We start from the raw sequence: 21341 nt of genomic DNA on the forward strand, positions 1-21341 counted from the left end.
TACTTTTCTGTAATTTGACTTGGGTTTTTTTTTTTTTTTTTTTTAAGAATATTGTTTTGCGTTGGTATTATTGGTGAACTCATGTGGCCATTAATATCTAACCGAAATTATGTGCATTAAATGTGAAATCATTTTTATCAAATATTTAGTATATAAGATTTTTTTTTATTTATTTAATTTCCTTTTATCCATAAACTTTAAAAATTTTATAATTGTTTTATTTTATTTAAAGATTATTTATTTTGATCTTTGTTTTTTTTTTTTTTTATCTAATTTTTATTATGGCTTATATGATTTCAAATCAATAATAAATATCATAATTATGTTCAATTTAAAATTGAAAGAATTCTNAAGATTTCATTAAATCAAGCGCGTGTTGGATGTTGTTTTTACTAAAATACCCCTTTTCTGACTGTTTGGGACCTGTACTTTTCTGTAATTTATTATTTTTTTCTTTTGTTCAATCGTTGAGAGGAAAAAGATCTTTTAGATCTCTTTCCTTTTTTTACAATTCCCGAAGAATAGCGTAATCTTTTTTTTCCTNTGGTATTATTGGTGAACTCATGTGGCCATTAATATCTAACCGAAATTATGTGCATTAAATGTGAAATCATTTTTATCAAATATTTAGTATATAAGATTTTTTTTTTTAATTTAATTTCCTTTTATCCATAAACTTTTAAATTTTTATAATTGTTTTATTTTATTTAAAGATTAATTATTTTGATCTTTGTTTTTTTTTTTTTTTTAATCTAATTTTTATTATGGCTTATATGATTTCAAATCAATAATAAATATCATAATTATGTTCAATTTAAAATTGAAAGAATTCTTATTTTTAGATCGTAGATATAATCAATGTGATACCCGAGTAGACAATTAGTGCAGACAATTGAGCAGTTTTATCTTAGTGTTGAGTGTAATTGCATACTGTCAATTTAGTAATAAAATGGAAGAACTCCAATGTAACATCTGAGTAAATGTTGGATACATGAATGAACCGATACCACAATTGAGTGGTCATGAGGCTAAAACGATTAAAAAATATATATTAAAACAAACGAAAGCCTTTATTTATACCAACAATGTGCATTTTTTTCGATGGTTCAATCATATGAACTCTAGAGTTAAGCGTGTTTTACTCAGAGTCATTATATTTTTTGTGGATCTCTTGGGAATGGTGTTGAATCTCGGACATGGGTCGTTATATCCAAATTTCAAATCTCGAGAATTCGCTCTATATTTTGATCCAGATTTTATTTCAAGTCGAAACCTAATTTTTGTAAAAAAAATAAAAAAACAAAATAATAATAATAATAATAATTTTTAAATAAATAGCAAATTTTATGGGTACGTTATAATTTAATAAAATAAATAATTATAGTGTAAAAGTATGCCACGTCAACATTTCCTTAGTTTAGCGCGTTAGCACGTGAATCTTGGTTCTTGGGATGCGTATTCGGAAACGGAAGAAGATCAGTTACGTCAGCAAGATTTTAGTCATTTTTTATTATTAAAAAACAGTGACGTCACTGAGGACATTTGAATTAAAATAGGTTGTTAAAAGCTATTTTATTTTAATCTAAAAAATAAGGCTAAATTTAGACCACCTGAAAAGTAAATAATAATGCAAATAAATTTAGAGATAGAATTAATGTTTTTAAATTTAGTTTCAGAAATTAATAATAAAAAATAGGAGTCTCTAGTTAACAAATTCATTTTTTTTATTTTTTGTTTTTAAAATTTATTTTTGTTTCAAGTTTTCACATTAAAAAAAAATTTTAATTTCTAGTCAAATAAAAAAAAAAAAATTAGTTTTCAAAATTTAACTTAATTGTTAGGTATATATTTTATTTCAATTTAGATCTATTTGTAAGTTTACATTTATTTATTTCGTCTGTATGTTACAATCCAACTCTACATCACCTAAAAATCTTTTGGAGTCTCTCCTAAAATATCTCAACCACTCCATTGCTAGTTAGTACAGAGGCCACATAAATGGTGGCTCATTAAGCCTAACGAGCAGATTCATTGTTTATGCGGTAGTGGAACGCAGCTGAAAAAGGTAGGCCGTTGGGAAAAACTCCAAAATTAGGGTTCCAAAAAGCTGGCCTTAGAAACGATATCCGTTTTTTCAACTGCGCAAAGACCCACGACACGCAATGCAAGCCATCCAGCTATTGACCCATAGCTCACTAGCTATCAACCTAAGTCCAATACAACCCATAACCAAGCGACTCATGAACCGGCCCGCGATCTACGTCTCAACTTGATTCGACCTAACGACTCATGAGTCAAACCCCACGTGCAGTGTGTGTGTTAGTTGGCTCATTAGTCGCAACTCATCTTTGGTTCGTGTTTAGCTTCAGCTCTGGCTTGGTGCATCTCGCTCAATCCACTCGGTTTAATGATTTTCAACCTATTCCACTATTTTTTGGACCTACCCTATCATTTTTTATCCTCATGGACAAGATTTTGGCATTTAAGGTGAGTGTTGTAAGCTAAATTACAGGTTTAATTAGGAGTATTAAGTAAACTAGAGTGCTCAACGTGTTCTAATCTAGTGTCGTGAACTTACATAGGTTGACTTAGATTTCAATAAACACATTTGGACTAGCTTTAAGGATGAATTAGTGACTCCCGCTTAAGCTATTTAGGTAAGATTTACCATAAGCTTGGTTAGATGAATTGCTTGAAATATGAACCGTGCATGTCTTGTGGCCCTTGAACGTGATGTGCCTTGTGATTATTTAATGTTTGCTTATTATGTTATGTGATGCTATGACGTGTGTTATGTCATGTTGTATTGTAAGTTATGTTATGGATCTTGTTATGACTTCCATGTCGTGTGATGCATCATACATTTATATTATATGCCATGTGTCACAGTCATGCTTATCAAAGGCGTGTTGCTTATGACCACATGTCAAACTCTTTCCTTTTGACGCTTTCATGATATATAGTTTCTTTTTTGTATTTTCAAAGTGTATGACGTTTCGACAAAATCATGTATACGCCGAACTCTCTTTCTAAAATCTCTCTTTGCCCTCATTTTCTAAAACCTTTTTCTTAAAGCGGGACTGAGGCTTGGGTATACGTCAGCTGATACGGTTTCGAATTGGCTCACTCACTCAGTGGTGAGAGTGAATGTCGCACTTACAAGCATCCCGTAAGAGTGCGATTGTGACACCATGTACACTATATTAACCTAATTGTCTTAGGATTGCGAGACACTGTTATACAACATATGTAACATGAAAGTTATGTTTATGAAATAATAAATGTATGACCTGCATCATATGCCAACGTCGTGATTTAAAACTATAGGAGCCTCATGCATTTTTATGTCACGTGCATCATGATACTTCCCCGTTATGATGAGTACGAACGCGTACATTATGATACCTATGTACACCTTCTTTCCCTACATGGTTACAACTTGGAGGGGAGGGTAGGTTCAGTGAGTACGTAAACGTCTATTTGTTGAGTCCATGTGCGTGTCCGTGAGTTGTGTGTAGAGAAATACTATACATCCATGACCTCGTTATGAAGTATTTTTAATAAAATTTTCAAACTCTAAAAGTACGTTATAATGGCGACCTTGATTTTTTTAACTAATCGATTTAATGTAATTACTCCCTCGCCTTGAAAAGTAGTTGTAAGAATTGTGACGAGACACGTGAAAACAAAGGGTCCCTCAATTCGGTCGTATGTTTATTCTTAAAATAATTGCAAGAATTTAATGCCACTTGTGAATGATTACATCGTGTGAATGACTATATTTATAGATACAATTTGTTCTACCTTATAAAGTGTTCGCTTATAAGGTTCTCAAACCGTATAATAATAATACTAAAATTTAAAATTATTTTAAATAAAAAATTGGAAGGTTCAAATTAATATTTTATAAATTAAATATAAATGTGAAAAATATGTGAAATTTGAAGTGTTAAAATTAATATTTCAAATAAAATTATATTTATTGAATTCAATACATTAAATTTTAAAATAATTAATGTATATTTAAAAAATTAAAATAAAACTATATAGTTAGAATTTGAATTAGATTTAAATGAGTTAAGTTTTCTAATAATAGGTATTTATAAATTTTATGTGTATATATATATACACTCATTTATAGTTAGATAATTAGCATTAAATAATTGAAAAACAGTGAATAGGTTGGACGTTGACTTTCATTCATTATTACACTAATAACTATATATAGGTAAGTTTATAAATTAAAATAACTAGAACATTAATTCTACAATATTATTTAAAAATCTATATACTCAAAATTAAATATATAATTTAACCCAAAAAAAAAAAAAAGTTTGGGCCTCAATCTCAGGCTTGAAAACTGGGCTTGGGCTTTTTTCAAAATCAAAAGGGCCCACGACTTGTTATAACTCTTTATAATTCTTAATTTATATATATATATATATATATATATATATACATATGGGTTATATACACATGTGTGTGTATATATGTATGCATATATGTGATGTCGCATATTAGTTGGGGAGGAGAACAAACCACCCTTTATAAGGATGTGAAAACCTTTACTAGCAGACATGTTTTAAAGCCTTGAGGCGAAGCCTGAAAGGGAAAGCTCAAAGAGGACAATATCTGCTAGCGGTGAATTTAGGGCGTTACAAATGGTATCAGAGCCAGGTTTCAGACGATGTGCCAGCCTTCTTGCCGTTCCCCAAAGGGAGTAGACACGAGACGGTGTGTCAGTAAGGACGTTGGGCCCCAAAGGGGGTGGATTTGGGGGTGGTCCCACATTGATTGGAGTAAGGAAAGAGTGCCAGCGAGGATGCTGGGCCCTGAAGGGGGTGGATTGTGATGTCCCACATTGGATGAAGAGGAGAACAGACCACCATTTATAAAGGGTGTGGAAACCTTCCTCTAACAGATGCGTTTTAAAGCCTTGAGGGAAAGCCCGAAAGGGAAAGACGCTGGGCCCTGAAGGGGGGTGGATTGTGATATCACACATTGAATGAGGAGGAGAACAAACCACCATTTATAAGGGTGTGGAAACCTTTCCCTAACAGACGCGTTTCCAAACCTTTCCCTAACTATAATATATGTATATGTATCTATGTGTATATGTATGTATGTGTATATATATCGACCGTGGCTCCTGTTTATTAAAAATATTTTAATAAATTTGACTTTTCTTATAATATTTATATAAATACCTCTTTTTAATATCCAATTTATTGTAATATAGTTGGTAAATGTTATAAAAGCGATCATTTATAGAAAAATTGTATGATCTTGCAGTCAAAAGTTTGGGGCTATTTATGTTTACGATGTTATTCTTGTTGGTCGATCTATCGTTGATAACGGGAATGTCTTTTATGTAACTGTGGACATGCATCGACATTCGTAGTTTTAACCTCTTGATGCGTGTAATTTTAATTTGTCTCTAGTTTTTGTAGAGCGTGTGAGATTTTAAATGTGACAAGAGAGGTACGTGAATGAATCGATACTACGTCCAAATGAGAGCGATCGTGAAGAAAGGATGTCTACGATAAGGTTAAAAGAATTGAAAGTTAGCATTTAACTAATCAAAGTGGTGCAGAGGAAGCGTGGTGGGTCATAACCACAAGTCCTAGGATTGAAACATCGCTCTAATATCATTGAATTATAATAAAATAATATAAAAAAAAATAATGTATTTGATTGGTGTTAACTCGAGTCCGTGTTTTAAGTTAGAACAAAGTATTACTCTAGAAAATCCATCATTACTGTAAATTTTTTAGTATATTTGTATTTGGCTCGGGTTAACTCGAGGGTTCGGGTTGGGTTGGTCCGGGTTGTCTGGTTGTCGGGTTGAATGTACACCTCTAGTTTCTAATCGGGTCAACTCAAGGGTTCGGGTTCAGAAAAATGAACCCAAACCAACCCGAAAATCTAATCCAACCCAACCCTTATAGTTCGGGTTGGGTTGGTCTGGTTGTCGGGTTGAATGTACACCCCTAGTTTCTAAGCTCTTATCTTCCTTCTATATAGAATAAAATAGATATTTTTATCATTTAAAATTAACGGTTAAATTTAAGACCTCTACCTAAGCGGTTTGTGATCTGTTGGACTTGTTCTGCTCTTCTTGTCAACTGATGTAACTCAAGTCTTTTGTTGATTCGCTACGTGATTTGTTCGTGATTTGGTTCCTATGCTCGATGAAGGTTTTAAGTGGAAAAAAAAAAAAAAAAAAAAAAAAAAAANAAAAATAAATTGCATTTTGAATTTGGCTGTTTGTGGATTTCATCACATCAAAATTATATATATTTAATTTATGATCGTTTAAAATTATTTAATAATAAAATACGCCTTTAATCACCTATAATTCAATCAAATATTTATTAAATTCGGACCCGTAATTCAGGAAATGAGGATGCTTCCTCTAGATCTGTTAGATAAACACGATTCTTCACAATGGTATGATATTGTCTATTTTGAGCATAATCTAAATTAGTCGATCGGAGACTTTCATTCAATACCTCCCCTCGAACAAAGTACACCTCCCCTTAATCGAGGCTCGACTACTTTTCTTTTGGAGTTCTTTGTTCGACATTTGAGGATTCTATTGGCTCTGATATTATGTTAAATGAACACGACTCTCGTGGTATGATATTGTCCACTTTGAGCATAAGCTTTCATGACTTTGTTTTGAGCTTCCCAAAAAGTCTCGTACCAATGGAAATAATATTATTTTATTATAAACTCATGATCATTCTCTAAATTGGCCGGAACTTTCATCAACAAGATCTATTTCTTTACGTATATTTTCCTATATATATATATATATATATTAAAAGAATAGATGTTTTCTTTTTTAATTTTTTTAAGTATATTTTCTATTGAAAAAGTGAAAATAAATTTAACCATATTTTATAAACAAAATATAATATAATATTTTAAAAAACTTATAAGCTCAAATTTCAATATTCAACATAGTTTTTTTTACAATAATGAAGCCGGGTGGAAACGAGATAAGAAATATAATCTCTATTTTTGTTCCGTCGAGTTAATGAATAAAATTTTCTCTCTATTTTTTCATTATCCATTTAAACTAGAATTCTGCTCCCTACTCGATAGTCATATGCAGTAAGCCGTTGTTGTTGTCTTTTGCTTATATTTCCATATAACGCCAATTTCAATTTCTCAAATCTTGTTTCAAAACTCTCTTTCGAAATCTCTCTGCCCCATTTTCTAAAACTTTCTCCTTTAATCGAGGCCAGAGGCTCGAGTATACATTACTTGATCGTAGGCGAAGCAAAAATGAATAGACTTAATTCACTTGTTGCTAAGAAGTAAGTATCGCACAATCACAAGTCCCGCTACTATCAAAGTGCGATTGTGACATCTAATACAAAATTTTAAAACTGAGTTACAATGGACGTTAAAAAATTAATTTAAATAGATACCACAATATCTCAATTTTACTAAAGTGCTACAAAAATATTAATAAAATATGTATGGCTATATATATATATATATATATATATATATATGCATTTAACCTTTTTAAATTAATCCAAACACTTAATGTTAATGTAAATTCAGGACATCTATTTTTATTATTTCATCAATTTTTTTTTTGGCAATAAAATTATAATGTCAATTCATTTTTAATGTGGCCGTCGTCAATAAAAATATCATTATGTTAGTGAAAATTTAATACATTGATCTAAAATATTTTCAAATTCTCTCTCCCACCTTTGCTTTATTATTATTATTCTACTTTTTTTTTATATATATTATTAAATTAAGTCGAATTTTCGAAGCTCGAGAAAATAATTTATCTATTTTTGTTTTAGAAATTTAAATATTATAGCGAAGAAAATCGAGAGGGAACAAATATGAAATCAAAAAAATAAAAAATCTTATTGCGCGACTAAATCTAATACATTTCTTAATTTTAAAAAATGTTTAATACTTCATAAATTTAATTTTAAGATATAATAAATTATATTTTAAATATTTATGGACTTATTAGACACCTAATTTAAAATATATACTGGGATAAGATAGATGTGGCGTGTCTATATTTTTTAAATAAATAAATAATAATATATTTTAAAAGAGAGAGAAAATGACAAAAATTTTATGAACATCCGTACAAGATTGACACCAGATTTAGAATATTACAAATGAACCAAAATATATGTTCATACAAAATTTAATAAATAGTTATTGTTAGTCAACGACTATAAATTTATTTATTTTTTTTAAATTATTTAAAGATTAAATTTTGTATATAATATTATACATACATGCATGCATGATGTGCATGGAAAATCCATCGAACATGTTGTTTGTATTGTTGGCTCTCGAGAGAGAGGAGATGACAACAGGTGACAGTAGGCTCTCGAGAGAGAGGAGATGACAACAGGTGACAGTAGGCTCTCGAGAGAGAGGAGATGACAACAGGTGACAGTAGGCTCTCGAGAGAGAGGAGATGACAACAGGTGACAGTAGATAGGCTACGACGTTTGTAAGAATGCTACGTGATTGATGAGTGAGAGAGAGAATAATTAAACATTTTTTTAATAATAAAAATGGTTATTGTTAGATGAACAACTCTCCACAATGGTATTATATTGTTCATTTTGAGCAGTGGAATACCAATTATAAACCCATGATCATTCCCTAAATTAGCCGATGTGGGACTTTTATCATCCAACACCTCCCATGATCATTCTCTAAACTAGCCGATGTGAGACTTTCATCATCCAACACCTCCCCTCGAACAAAGTGTACCTCCCCTTAATCGAGGCTCGACTCCTTTAAAATCTTTGGCACGATTAAGTTTAGGGCATGATTCTGATACCATATTAGACGAACACGACTCTCCACAATGGTATGATATTGTTCACTTTGAGCTTTGGGCTTCCCAAAAGACCTCGTACCAATAAAGTTAGTATTCCTCACTTATCAATCCATCATCATTCCCTAAATTAGCTTGAGACTTTCATCAAACAGTTATCATATTAAATTTTATTGTAAAATAAAAATAATTATAAAATTAAGGATCAAAATGTTATTAATTTAAATTGAAGGACGAAAGATAAAACTTTTGGAGAGAGAGAGAGAGAGGTGATGAAAGGAAAAAGAAAAGAAAAAAATTATATTATATTTTTATTTAATTTTTTATTTAATAAAAATGGTTATCAAATTACTTTTTATTATAATTAATTATAATTTTAAGAGAGCTACCAAAATTAAATAATTATAAAATTAAGGGTCAAAATGTGATTAATTATAAATTGAAGGACCAAAAGAGAAAATATATGTAGAACGATATATTGTATGGATGGGGAAGAGATATAGAAGAATTTATCGGCGTTGATTAATAGCCGCGAGATGCAAGAGACCGGCATGGCATTAGATTCCATGATTTCCTGTTCTACCCTTTAGCTTCTCGTGTTATGAGCCGTCGGAACTTCCACTTATGGAAATTCGGTGATAGAAACTAACCATGGTTTGGTTAAGCTCTGGTTAGCTACGGCTCCTCGTGAAGCCTTTAAAAGGCAGCCTCATGAACTTCGTTCTTCACATCCGATTCGATTTCGTGTTACTTCTTCTCTTCGATCTCTCCCTGCTTTGATGGTTGAATCCATCGCTTTCTTCTCCCATTGTCTTTTGCTCCAGAATTAGCTTCTCGCTTCTTTCTTCTCCATTTTCGGTTCTCGAGCTTCTGGTTTATCGATACCTCTTTGATCCTTTGTATTCTGTGAGTTCTCTGTTACTGCTGGATTATGGATACACCGAACAGAGATTCCGTTTGACGTTGAAACCATGAGAAATGAGAATGAACTTAAACTGACTTCTAAGATGGAGGAATTTGAATATTGAATATTGAAATATAATGAGTTGTTTGAGTTGGTTTGGTAATCGATCGATCTATCGATCAATCAATGAATCTGTTAAAATAAGAACAAATGATAGTTGTTTATGATTTGGCGATTCTTTTTTGCTTTTGTGTTCTTAGTGAATTTTGTTTGATCAGGTTGAGGAGAAATGGCGGCAAACGGGAACGCAGAGTTCAGTTTCGCGAAGCATGGATCGGCGAGAAACGGTCTGTCGAAAATTCAGACGCAGAAGAACGGGATCTGTCACGACGATAGTGCGCCGCCTGTTAAGGCGCAGACCATTGATGAACTGCACTCGCTGCAGAGGAAGAAATCGGCCCCAACTACTCCCATTAAAGGCACTGAAGGAGCCTTCTCTCCGCTCTCTGAAGAGGAGAGGCAGAAGCAGCAACTTCAATCCATCAGGTTCTTGCTTTCACGTACTCGACTGACACATGTCGCAACAACCAATCATCCCTCCCATTTTAAAATTCTTCGAAAACGACGCTTAATTAATATTTATTTTGAATTGATTAATTGTTTATACGTAATCGGGTCGGGTGAACCGATCAAAGACGGATTAATTTGTGCGGGGGTTTCTTGTTATTTGATTTGTAATATGCAATATTTGTTTGAGCAGCGCTTCATTGGCATCATTGACAAGAGAAACCGGACCAAAATTGGTGAAAGGGGATCCGGCGAGGAAATCAGAAACCGCCAAAGGCCATGCGGTGCACCACCACTACCATGCGCCGACAATAAGCGTTAGCGACAGCTCCCTGAAGTTCACCCATGTTCTTTACAATCTCTCCCCAGCAGGTTCGTTTTCTTTTTGTCCGTTTCTCCGTCGCTTTCAATTTTCATTCCATTTAAGGGCAAATCAGATGGTTTCGTCTATTTCAAGGGCCATTCGTTTATCAGTCTGCCCATATTTTCTGGGCCCAGTTTGGAATCTGGAACTTGTGCTTGAGACGTTTCTTCACTTAAATATATTTCTTGCCTTTTTTAAAAGTCGACAGGAACGAACCAAGGGGAAGCTAAATATCTTTGCGCTTTTACTGTTTGCAGAACTTTACGAGCAGGCGATAAAGTATGAGAAAGGGTCATTTATCACGTCGACCGGTGCGTTGGCGACTCTTTCTGGTGCGAAAACCGGCCGATCTCCGAGAGATAAAAGAGTTGTCAGAGATGAAACCACCGAGGATGATCTTTGGTGGGGAAAGTGAGTTTCGATCTGCCGTCTTCTTCTTCATCTGTTTACTACTATTTGGGTTCTTTCCCTTTCACGTTAACGGATTATTTGCTTTTAGGGGTTCCCCGAACATTGAAATGGACGAGCATACTTTCATGGTTAACAGAGAAAGGGCTGTTGATTACCTCAACTCATTGGACAAGGTTACTTTTTATTTTTATGTTCATTGGTGTTCTATTTTTTCTCGGCTTTGATGAATGTTTCTTCGAAACCCTAAAGTCAAAATGATATTAACATACAAATCGACTTATTACTCTTGTAATGGCTCAAGCCCATTACTAGTATATATTGTCTTGTTTAGATTTTTTCTTTCGTGCTTTCCTTCAAGGTTTTAAAATGTGCGTACGTTAGGGAGACGTCTCCATGTCCTTATAAAGAATTGTGAGATACCACGTTAATTGAAGAGTGGAACGAGTGTTATCAAAGACCCTGGGCCTGGAGAGGTGGATTGTGAGATCTCATATTAGTTGGGGGGCGCATATGTTAGGGAGACGTCTCCACGTCCTTATAAAGAATTGTGAGATACCACATTGATTGAAGAGGGGAACGAGTGTTAACAAAGACCCTGGGCTTGAAGAGGTGGATTGTGAGATCTCGTATTAGTTGGGGGAGAATGAAACATGATTTATAAGGATGTAAAAATCTTTCACTAGTAGATGCATTTTAAAAACTTTGAGTGAAAGTCTAAAATGGACCGACTAAAAACAACCATATCTGCTAGCTGTTGCTACCATAATCTTTGATGAGCTATTCATTATGACTGCAGTTCATCTTTTTGTCCTCGCAGCTGCCATTTTGAATGCTGGCTGTCTTTTTATTATGTTCAATTTCATTATTGCTTCTGAAGTAACACTGTGATTTGCAGGTGTTTGTGAATGACCAGTTCTTGAATTGGGACCCGGAGAACAGAATCAAAGTTCGTATCGTCTCTGCAAGAGCCTACCATTCACTGTTTATGCACAACATGTAAGTGAAATTACTAAACACTCAATCTTTATCAGCAGTATATGTTCCATCACTTGTCCCTTCCACAAAGGCCCTAAGCCTAAGCCTCCCAGATAAGTCTCCTTAACGTTCATATGTTACATTATCATGGATGAATAAGCCGTAAAAAATATGTACAACGGTGTATTAGCTTAGTGTACAATTCGATAACTGGGTCGGTGACAGGTGTATCCGACCCTCTCCTGAAGAGCTGGAGAATTTCGGTACTCCGGACTTCACTATTTACAATGCTGGGCAATTCCCGTGTAATCGTTACACTCACTACATGACATCCTCTACTAGCATAGATATTAACCTTTCTAGGAGGGAAATGGTCATCCTCGGCACTCAATACGCCGGGGAAATGAAGAAAGGTTTATTCAGTGTTATGCATTATCTGATGCCTAAGCGTCAAATCCTCTCCTTACATTCTGGCTGCAACATGGGAAAAGATGGAGATGTTGCCCTCTTCTTTGGACTCTCAGGTATAGTATCATTGGAGCCAAATCAGAATGGCTCCTAAACCCCCATAACAATATGTGCCCTCTTACCCTATCCATCCTTAACTCTTATTTGTTTTATCTTAATCTTAATGGTTATTGCATAATTGTGTCTGTCTGTGATTTTGAGGTCCTCAGTACTCGTTGGTTTTGCGTTATTAGGTACTGGAAAGACGACATTGTCGACCGATCATAATAGGTATCTGATTGGGGATGATGAACATTGTTGGAGTGATAATGGTGTGTCGAATATTGAAGGAGGTTGCTATGCCAAATGCATTGATCTCGTGAGAGAAAAGGAGCCAGACATTTGGAATGCCATCATATTTGGAACTGGTAATGTTTCTATCATCCTGTTCTTTGTTTGATTTGGCTAATTTTTCGTACTGATTGCATCGGGATGAGATGACGAATTTCATGGGTTGTTGGCAGTGCTCGAAAACGTGGTGTTTGATGAACATACCCGAGAAGTTGATTATACCGACAAATCAGTCACAGGTACAAAAACACTTCAAAAGGTTTTATGAGACTTACATTGCTATAAATTACATACTAAACTCGGGTTCTTCCTTACGAGTTCGATTATCTTGTTGCAGAGAACACAAGGGCAGCTTACCCCATTGAATACATTCCAAATGCAAAAATACCATGTGTTGGCCCGCACCCAAAGAATGTGATTTTATTGGCCTGTGATGCATTTGGGGTGCTTCCACCGGTGAGCAAGCTGAGCCTAGCACAGACCATGTATCATTTCATCAGTGGTTACACTGCACTGGTAAATACATACTCCAACCTTCTTATAATAAGAGTAATGTCTTGTGTGTAGAATGGAAACATTAAGCTAAACACCTGGTCGAATACTCGTTTGTGAATAGGTGGCAGGCACAGAAGACGGAATCAAAGAGCCACAGGCAACGTTCTCGGCTTGTTTCGGGGCTGCTTTTATAATGCTACATCCAACTAAATACGCAGCCATGCTAGCTGAGAAGATGCAGAAGCATGGCGCCACGGGATGGCTCGTAAACACTGGTTGGTCTGGTGGAAGGTACGCATCAGTACTCGACACATTAAATACATTCTCTAAAGAAAAAAAGAAAAAACCTATACATATATTTCATCCAACAGGTATGGCCAAGGGAACCGCATTAAGCTACCATACACAAGGAAGATCATCGACGCAATTCACTCTGGCCAGCTTTTAAACGCAACATACAAGAGAACCGAAGTATTCGGGCTCGAAATTCCCATTGAGATCGACGGAGTGCCTTCAGAAATCTTGGATCCCATTAACACTGTAAGTTGGCCTTTCTCAATCGAAACGAGTCAAAAGAATCCATTTCGAGTTGCTTCGAGTTGGTAATGTATACAGGATGTTGTGTATGCAGTGGTCGGACAAGAAGGCGTACAAGGATACGTTGCTTCAGCTGGGAGGGTTGTTCAAGAAGAACTTTGAGACATTTACCAACTACAAGATTGGGAAGGATAACAAGCTGACAGATGAGATACTCGCAGCTGGGCCAAATTTCTAAAGCGGAAGGCGAGATGAAGCTTCTGCTAAATGCTCTGGTATGGTGCTTTTCCTTTGATAAAAATGTTCGTGTTTAGTTTGTGTGTACAAATGGTGTCTGGTCCCTTTCGTGTTCTTCACCACCAAATGAGAGTAATATCTCATCCTGTTTATTTACCTTTGTATTTGGGGTTTATTTATATATATATAAATATAAGATCCATTCCTTTTCTATTTATTTAGATGCCTCAATAATAAAGAACGTTAAAGAGCACCAAACAATCAAGGGTGTAGATGAGTCGAGTTGGATTGAGTTGATGAAATTTTTTGAACCCAATCCAACCCGAAATTGTTTTCAACTCAATCGAATCCAACCTGGGGTGTTGGGTGTTGGGTTGTTTAATTTTTTTTTTTTTTTTTTAATATTTTAAAAACTTTTCTTTATACACCATACATAATCATTTAATGCAATCTTAGATAAAAAAAAAATATTAAAAGTTTACAAATTAAACACATATTATTGTATAACCATTTGAATAATAATATTCTCTATTAATATAATTTCATTTGAAACATATTAATATGTGCCATGTAAGGTAAATAAATACGAGCGGTCACTTCAAGAATATTTTAATTACAATAGAAAAATTTTAGTTTAAAGACAATTTTGTGTGGCATTTAAGGAAAACAACCAAAAAGCAGTAGCATATTACCATTTAGGGTTCTACATGGTTGTAATTTACTAATTATTCTAGATACTTACCACATCTGCAATGTTTAATTTCAAAATATTACAATAATATAAATATTTAGAATATATATTAATTTTCACCCGGTATGAAATTCTTCTCTACCAATAGGAAAAAAACTATACGTTATATATATTTCGTGAAAAAACTACCACAACGAGCATTTTTTTTAACATATTATCATCAATTCAAACATAGTTTAACTGATAAATATATCAACTATTACCTAAAAGGTCGATACTTGGATTATCGCATCTACCAACGTTATTAGCTCCAAAAATAGATGACGCTAAAACGCGTAATTTACATGGACGGTCGAGATAAGTGGTAGGCTCGAATGAATAGGAATAACAAAAATTATAACATCCATTGAAGTTGTCAGAGTTGTGGACAACATTGTTTCTGACACTTTTTAATATTTTATTGGACAAATTCCCAAAAAGATTTATTCATTTCACTTAATTATGATACATGCAAGCCCATTGACTCCAAGAATACCCTAATCATTGATTTGTTTTTGTACTATTATTATTATTATTATTATTATTATTATTATTTCCATTGCTTTTATGTATTTTATTTTATTTATTTATATAATAAAAATTATCATTTGATTTGATGAGATTTTTTTACTATATATATTAAATTATTATAAAATTGAAAAGTATAGAGACCATCGGTTATTCTATTAGCTGGACATCATTTGAAGTCGAAAAATTTGAACCTTTAATTTATTGGTCGATCGTATATGTTTAAACTAATAGAGTATATTTAAATTTAAGATCAAATTAATAAAAAAATAATAACTCATTTAAATTTTTTTATCTCAATCATAAACTTAAAACCAAATATAAACGAACTCTAAATCTAAAAAAAAATCAGTGTTTTATCTTTTTATTTTTAATTTTAATTAATATGTATTTCATAGACATATTATTTATAATTATTTTTGAAGATTTTATGCATTATACAAATTTCATCATATTTTAAATTTAAAAAATTAAAAAATTCATAATTATATTTAAAAATATAATATTCGAGGTTATAGATTCAATTCATTTTTAATTAAAATATGTTAATAAATACAAAATATATTTTATTTTATTATATTTTATTTTTTAGATTTTCATCGCCATTTTTTTCGCAAAAGTCTAATCGAATTACACCAAATTAAATGCTAATAATAGAAGGTGAATGGCAATATTGTAATATAAGGTGGAAAAGAAGGGTTAATATGGAGCATGGTCGTCAAGTCAAAACGGGAAAACCAGACGGCCACCACTTTTGTTCGAAGTTCGTATCGGACTGGACGTTCGTCTCCGTCCGTACTGTAGCTCTGGAGAAACAATTCTCATTGTCGCCAGTTCTTCAATCCTCTGTTCCTCATACTGGACGTTGTTCCTCCATTGTTCGAACCGATCGCCGTTTGATGGGTTCTATCTCGCACGCGATCGGTCCCAAACTCGGGTTTCATCACCAGGTATCGCACTGTTCCAATGGACTGTTCGGTTTTAATGGTGATAAGTTTTTGAGTCTGAGTTCGAGGAAGCTTTTTGGAAGAATCTGTGCCTCTGTTGATGTTAAGGATGAACGCAAGAATACAGCGATTGATTTTAGTGATCCTGATTGGAAAATGAAGTACCAGGCGGACTTCGAAAAGCGCTTCAGTCTCCCTCACATTACTGACGTTTTCGGAGATGCTGTTCCTATTCCTTCCACTTTTTGCCTCAAGATGAGGTGTTGTTCCCTTTTTTCCTTTAGTTTCTGGTTACATGATTCCTTTTGTTTGTTTGTTTGGTATGAATGTCGATATTTACTATGTGTGTTTGTTTGGATTGGAATTGCAGGTCACCACCGGTTTCGGATGCCTTTGCTGGAGGTTATCCGTCAGATGAAGAGTGGCATGGATACGTAAACAATAATGATCGTGTACTTCTCAAGGTATATTTTCTGTCACTGTTATGGTGAAAACATTTTGGAAGTTGATTGGTTGGTCATCATTTATTTCAACACCGTATTGAAGGTTTTTCCTTAATTCGAGAACTATTTCCATTTTCTTTTCACTTCAGTTTCTGCCATATTCTTCCTGATCATTCATTATGTTATGAATACTAACGAAACTTAAGCTATTGGATGATCATTTAAGATATATTCTAAACACTCCCTGACATGTAGGCTCTGAATATTTGTTTGCTACATGTGATACTAGAACTTGTTCTTGAGGCCTGTTTTCACTTTCTAACCTGGGTAACTTGAAAATTTCTCGTCTATATTATAATGACATGCAGTTTTGTTATTGTTTTTGAGAAATTTAGTGAATGTACTCATAAGTTTGGTTTTATTGTGCACTGCCCAGGTCATAAATTACTCATCACGTAGGTCTGCCGGTGCTGAGTGCATTGACCCCAATTGTACATGGGTAGAACAATGGTAAAATCTATTCAATTTATAGCCATTAGCGATTGTAGGCCATGCCTGCATTGGTATAATTGAGCTGAAAGTTTTAATACTAACCTTTTTCCAGAACTGTTGAAGCGATTGTTAATTTTCTAGAACCTTAAAAGACTGCTTGAAGTTCAATTATGGGGTGAACTGAAACTATGGCTAAGAGGGGAAATCACTTGGCAGTATGGCCACTTATTTAATAAAAAAAGAAGGAAATCAGGGAAAGAAAAGAAAGATTGCTAAGACACTATGGGTTATTTAGCTTGTCAAAGGGATCATAGGGCTTCACAAATTTGGAAAAGAATTTCTTGCGTATTTTCTTTCTCAAAGTAACTAATGCATTTTGGTTCTTAATTACATCCATGCATAATATAACAATTCTAATTTATAGGGTTCATCGTGCTGGGCCTCGAGAGAAAATATATTTTAAACCAGAAGCAGTGAAAGCAGCAATTGTGACTTGTGGAGGTCTCTGTCCTGGCCTTAATGATGTTATCAGACAGGTTATTTTCATTATATCATTATTTTACTTTCGACTTCAGTTGCAAAAGTTATTTTATTTTATTTTTTTTTTATTTCATGAACTTAAGCAGATTTCATTTTTAGATGTTATTGCGTCAATTATTTCTAAAAGGATATGCACTCTAGATTTTATTTGTATGCTTGTTTTGGAAGAGGTTTTCAGCATTTTTTTCTACGTTCTCAGAGAATATGCATTCTTATACAGATTGTAATCACACTTGAAATTTATGGTGTGAAGAAGATAGTTGGGATTCCATTTGGATATCGCGGATTCTCTGACAAAGAACTGACAGAAATGCCGGTAGGTTGCTCTTTGGCATGCATAGAATTATATTTTCTGTAGAACCACATGTCTTATAACAGTGCTGCTTCTCACACGACAATGTGGTTGAAAGAGTTGCCTTAGCTGAAGCTGTTTAATTGACTTTTTGGTGGCGTTCATTCCTAGTTGTCCAGAAAGGTGGTTCAGAACATTCATCTTTCTGGTGGAAGTTTGTTAGGAGTTTCGCGTGGAGGTCCTACCATTGACGAAATTGTTGACAGCTTGCAGGTCTGAAACAGACTCTCTTAGTTCGATAATGTAGAGTTTTTTTGGGAGTAGACCATTTGAAAATCATTGAGGCACATATTGTCCGTGTTTCAGGAAAGGGGAATTGATTTGCTTTTTGTTTTGGGTGGAAATGGCACACATGCGGGGGCTAACGTGATACACAACGAGGTAGGTCATAGCCTCTCTAACTTGACAATTTTGTATACTAGTTTCTCCTGATGTGCAGTGAGTACATTTGTGAATTTTGTTGTTGTACTGATATTGCCTTCTTTTTCATGATCTATTGTTAAGTTTGATTTCTATGCTTTGCATCTAAATTACGCTAGAAAAATTAGTGATAAATTGAGTTTACAACGCAAATTTGCAGTATTTTGGAATGCTCTCACTCTATATGTTTTTCCAATACTTCAAGCTCACCTCACAAGCGTGTCATATACTGGAATCTATGGTTCTTCGAGAACATGAATCCAATAGGCATTGTATGATATTGCAGAACCAATTCTAAAGCTACATGAATTTAATTAGAATCACTCTGATCTTTCTTCAGTCTTCACTCCACTTTAATAAAGTGTGGATTTTCATTTAGCGAGAGTATGATACTTTTTGTTCCTATTATTATTATTATTTGGTCTTTGATTGTAATGAGACATCTCTGCTTCTTAATAGAAAAAGCAACACCATTTCTGACTTTGTTGAATATTTTATTGTTTGTTTAGTGTCGAAAAAGACGATTAAAGGTGGCCGTGGTTGGCGTTCCAAAAACTATAGACAATGACATCTTATTGATGGATAAAACTTTTGGTTTTGATACTGCTGTTGAAGAAGCCCAACGAGCAATAAACTCTGCCTACATTGAGGTAGCGTGCTTTCTATTGCTGAATCAATACTGCCGTGTTCATGTGCAACTTTCCTTCCTCATTCTGGAAGTCGTCATAATTATGTTTAAAAATCGGTGTAGGCACATAGTGCTTATCATGGAGTTGGGATTGTGAAATTGATGGGTCGCAGCAGTGGTTTTATAGCAATGCAAGCAGCACTTGCTAGTGGGCAGATTGATGTATGCTTGATCCCTGAGGTATGAGTCAAAATATCAATGTAACATTTAGTTTCTATTTACTTGATGCCATACTGATATCACCAATGGTTCTTAGGTTCCTTTCCAACTACATGGGCCCCATGGTGTTCTACGCCATTTGAAATATCTCATAGAGACAAAGGGGTCTGCTGTAGTCTGTGTGGCTGAGGGAGCAGGGCAGGTACTCGGTATTGTTATTTTTATGAATCTTCTAATTTCTTTTTTGACTATGTTTATCATAAATGATTAGAGTGAAATACTGATGCTTTGCGTTAACTGCAGAATTTGGTACAAAAAACAAATGCCACCGATGCATCTGGGAACATTATACTAGGTGATATTGGCGTATATATTCAACAAGAGGTTTGTAAATTTACTTCCATGTAGATTAATCATCGTGCTTTTTGAGAGAATCTATGATCCCCTGCTTACTTCTTACGTTGGTACATAATACTTGGGGAGCTGTACGGCGTTTTGCTGCTTGAAATTTTATGTTTTAAATCTGAACTAGGTGGTTCTTCCTTCACCTCGGCTTGGCTCCCCTAGAAATAAAGAAATTAATCAAATTTGAGTAACCCTATGAACTACCCTAGAATTGTTTGCTTCATTCTCATCCATCTTGCATTTCTCTTTTCTTCTTTCACTCGATAAAGCAGCTAATTCATTGACTCTCATGTAAAAGTTCAGGTTGAACTATCTCAGTAAATAAGTGTTTGTTTGGTTCTTTCTCCTTCCCCTCGTCAACAGTGAGTTTGCTTCCGACCTTAGTAGCTAAGTAGCTAGTAGTAAGCTATTCAAGGCATGGTAGCCGATCGAGGATGTTTGTTGTGCATTTGGAAACTTGATCAGGATTATTCTGCTGCTGCATTAACATATCTTACCATTTTTTTGGCCTCTTCTTGCAGATGAAGAAATACTTCAAGGAGATTAGTGTTCCAGTTGACGTGAAGTACATTGATCCAACATATATGATCCGTGCATGCCGTGCAAATGCATCTGATGGGATTTTGTGCACCGTATTGGGCCAGAATGCAGTGAGTCCCTATTCTCTCCTCCCTCCAGGTTCTTCAGGGGGTTTCTTCCACTAATTCTTCCTCGATTACAGGTCCACGGCGCGTTTGCAGGATACAGCGGCATCACAGTAGGAATCTGCAACACACACTACGTTTATCTTCCCATTCCAGAAGTGATTTCGTATGCCAGGATGTTGGACCCCAATAGCCGAATGTGGCATCGATGTCTAACTTCAACAGGTCAACCAGATTTTATGTAATCATCATCATCATCATCATCTTCATTCAATTTATATGCAAGAGAAACCGAGGGAGCAGGCAAGCAGGCAGGTAGCTTCAGTTTCTTTGTTTTTTTATTAATTTATGCCAATGGTTTTGGTAAAATAAATAATTCAGTGAGAAATTGTCAAGTGTATAGCAGCCAGCACATTAGTACTTGAGATGATTCATTGATTAATAAAGGGTACATGGAGGAGAAAGAAACCAAGTTCTTGCATCATTTTATTGTTCTTGCAGCAATGCAAATTATGAAAAGGACTGATATTTAATACAAAAACATATAGATTTGTGAGTCGATCATGTTTTGATTTAGTTTATCTTACAAAGAATCAGTTTATTGCTTGCACTCTTTAATGTTGTATATCTAGCGGTATGATGTGCTTGGAAAGTTCATCGAACACGTTGCCTACATTGCCCTATCGTTGGCTTTCTCGCTTTCTTGAGAGAAGAGACGACAACAGACAATACTTAGTTGATTCTTGTTATATATATATAGTAATAATATTTTTAAAATTTAGTAATAAAATGACATCCAACCCGAACTTACCTTGTGTAAAAAGTGTAAATTTTCTAAATTTAAATTTATATTTAGGTTAGAA

At 34.2% G+C, this 21341-nt stretch overlaps 2 protein-coding genes across 2 annotated transcripts; both read left to right on the forward strand.

The window, feature by feature from the left end:
* Nucleotides 1-9582: 9582 nt before the first annotated feature.
* Nucleotides 9583-14347, forward strand: LOC111810304 (phosphoenolpyruvate carboxykinase (ATP)-like). Its single transcript, XM_023696996.1, has 13 exons — nucleotides 9583-9748; nucleotides 10025-10292; nucleotides 10507-10685; nucleotides 10935-11088; nucleotides 11177-11261; nucleotides 11984-12084; nucleotides 12289-12587; nucleotides 12765-12938; nucleotides 13035-13100; nucleotides 13199-13377; nucleotides 13478-13647; nucleotides 13728-13896; nucleotides 13988-14347. The coding sequence occupies exons 2-13, from the start codon at nucleotides 10036-10038 to the stop codon at nucleotides 14129-14131; spliced, it is 1977 nt and encodes a 658-aa protein (XP_023552764.1). The 5' UTR covers nucleotides 9583-9748; nucleotides 10025-10035; the 3' UTR covers nucleotides 14132-14347.
* Nucleotides 14348-16116: 1769 nt separating this feature from the next.
* Nucleotides 16117-20959, forward strand: LOC111809801 (ATP-dependent 6-phosphofructokinase 5, chloroplastic-like). Its single transcript, XM_023696231.1, has 13 exons — nucleotides 16117-16595; nucleotides 16706-16799; nucleotides 17215-17288; nucleotides 17695-17806; nucleotides 18031-18126; nucleotides 18274-18375; nucleotides 18469-18543; nucleotides 19092-19232; nucleotides 19334-19450; nucleotides 19527-19631; nucleotides 19733-19813; nucleotides 20356-20484; nucleotides 20556-20959. The coding sequence occupies exons 1-13, from the start codon at nucleotides 16288-16290 to the stop codon at nucleotides 20721-20723; spliced, it is 1602 nt and encodes a 533-aa protein (XP_023551999.1). The 5' UTR covers nucleotides 16117-16287; the 3' UTR covers nucleotides 20724-20959.
* Nucleotides 20960-21341: the final 382 nt, after the last annotated feature.

The sequence above is a fragment of the Cucurbita pepo genome, chromosome LG14 (genome assembly GCF_002806865.2).
Source record: "Cucurbita pepo subsp. pepo cultivar mu-cu-16 chromosome LG14, ASM280686v2, whole genome shotgun sequence".
Classification (NCBI taxonomy): domain Eukaryota; kingdom Viridiplantae; phylum Streptophyta; class Magnoliopsida; order Cucurbitales; family Cucurbitaceae; genus Cucurbita; species Cucurbita pepo.

What these genes read in the sequence shown, in the direction of transcription:
- LOC111809801 (XM_023696231.1), top strand. Translation starts at nt 16,288, where the DNA reads ATGGGTTCTATCTCGCACGCGATCGGTCCCAAACTCGGGTTTCATCAC. An exon ending in ACTTTTTGCCTCAAGATGAG is followed by an intron (nt 16,596 to 16,705) that starts GTGTTGTTCCCT and finishes TTGGAATTGCAG; the next exon opens with GTCACCACCGGTTTCGGATG. An exon ending in ATGTATGCTTGATCCCTGAG is followed by an intron (nt 19,451 to 19,526) that starts GTATGAGTCAAA and finishes AATGGTTCTTAG; the next exon opens with GTTCCTTTCCAACTACATGG.
- LOC111810304 (XM_023696996.1), top strand. Translation starts at nt 10,036, where the DNA reads ATGGCGGCAAACGGGAACGCAGAGTTCAGTTTCGCGAAGCATGGATCG. An exon ending in TTACAATCTCTCCCCAGCAG is followed by an intron (nt 10,686 to 10,934) that starts GTTCGTTTTCTT and finishes TACTGTTTGCAG; the next exon opens with AACTTTACGAGCAGGCGATA. An exon ending in CCTCTTCTTTGGACTCTCAG is followed by an intron (nt 12,588 to 12,764) that starts GTATAGTATCAT and finishes TTGCGTTATTAG; the next exon opens with GTACTGGAAAGACGACATTG.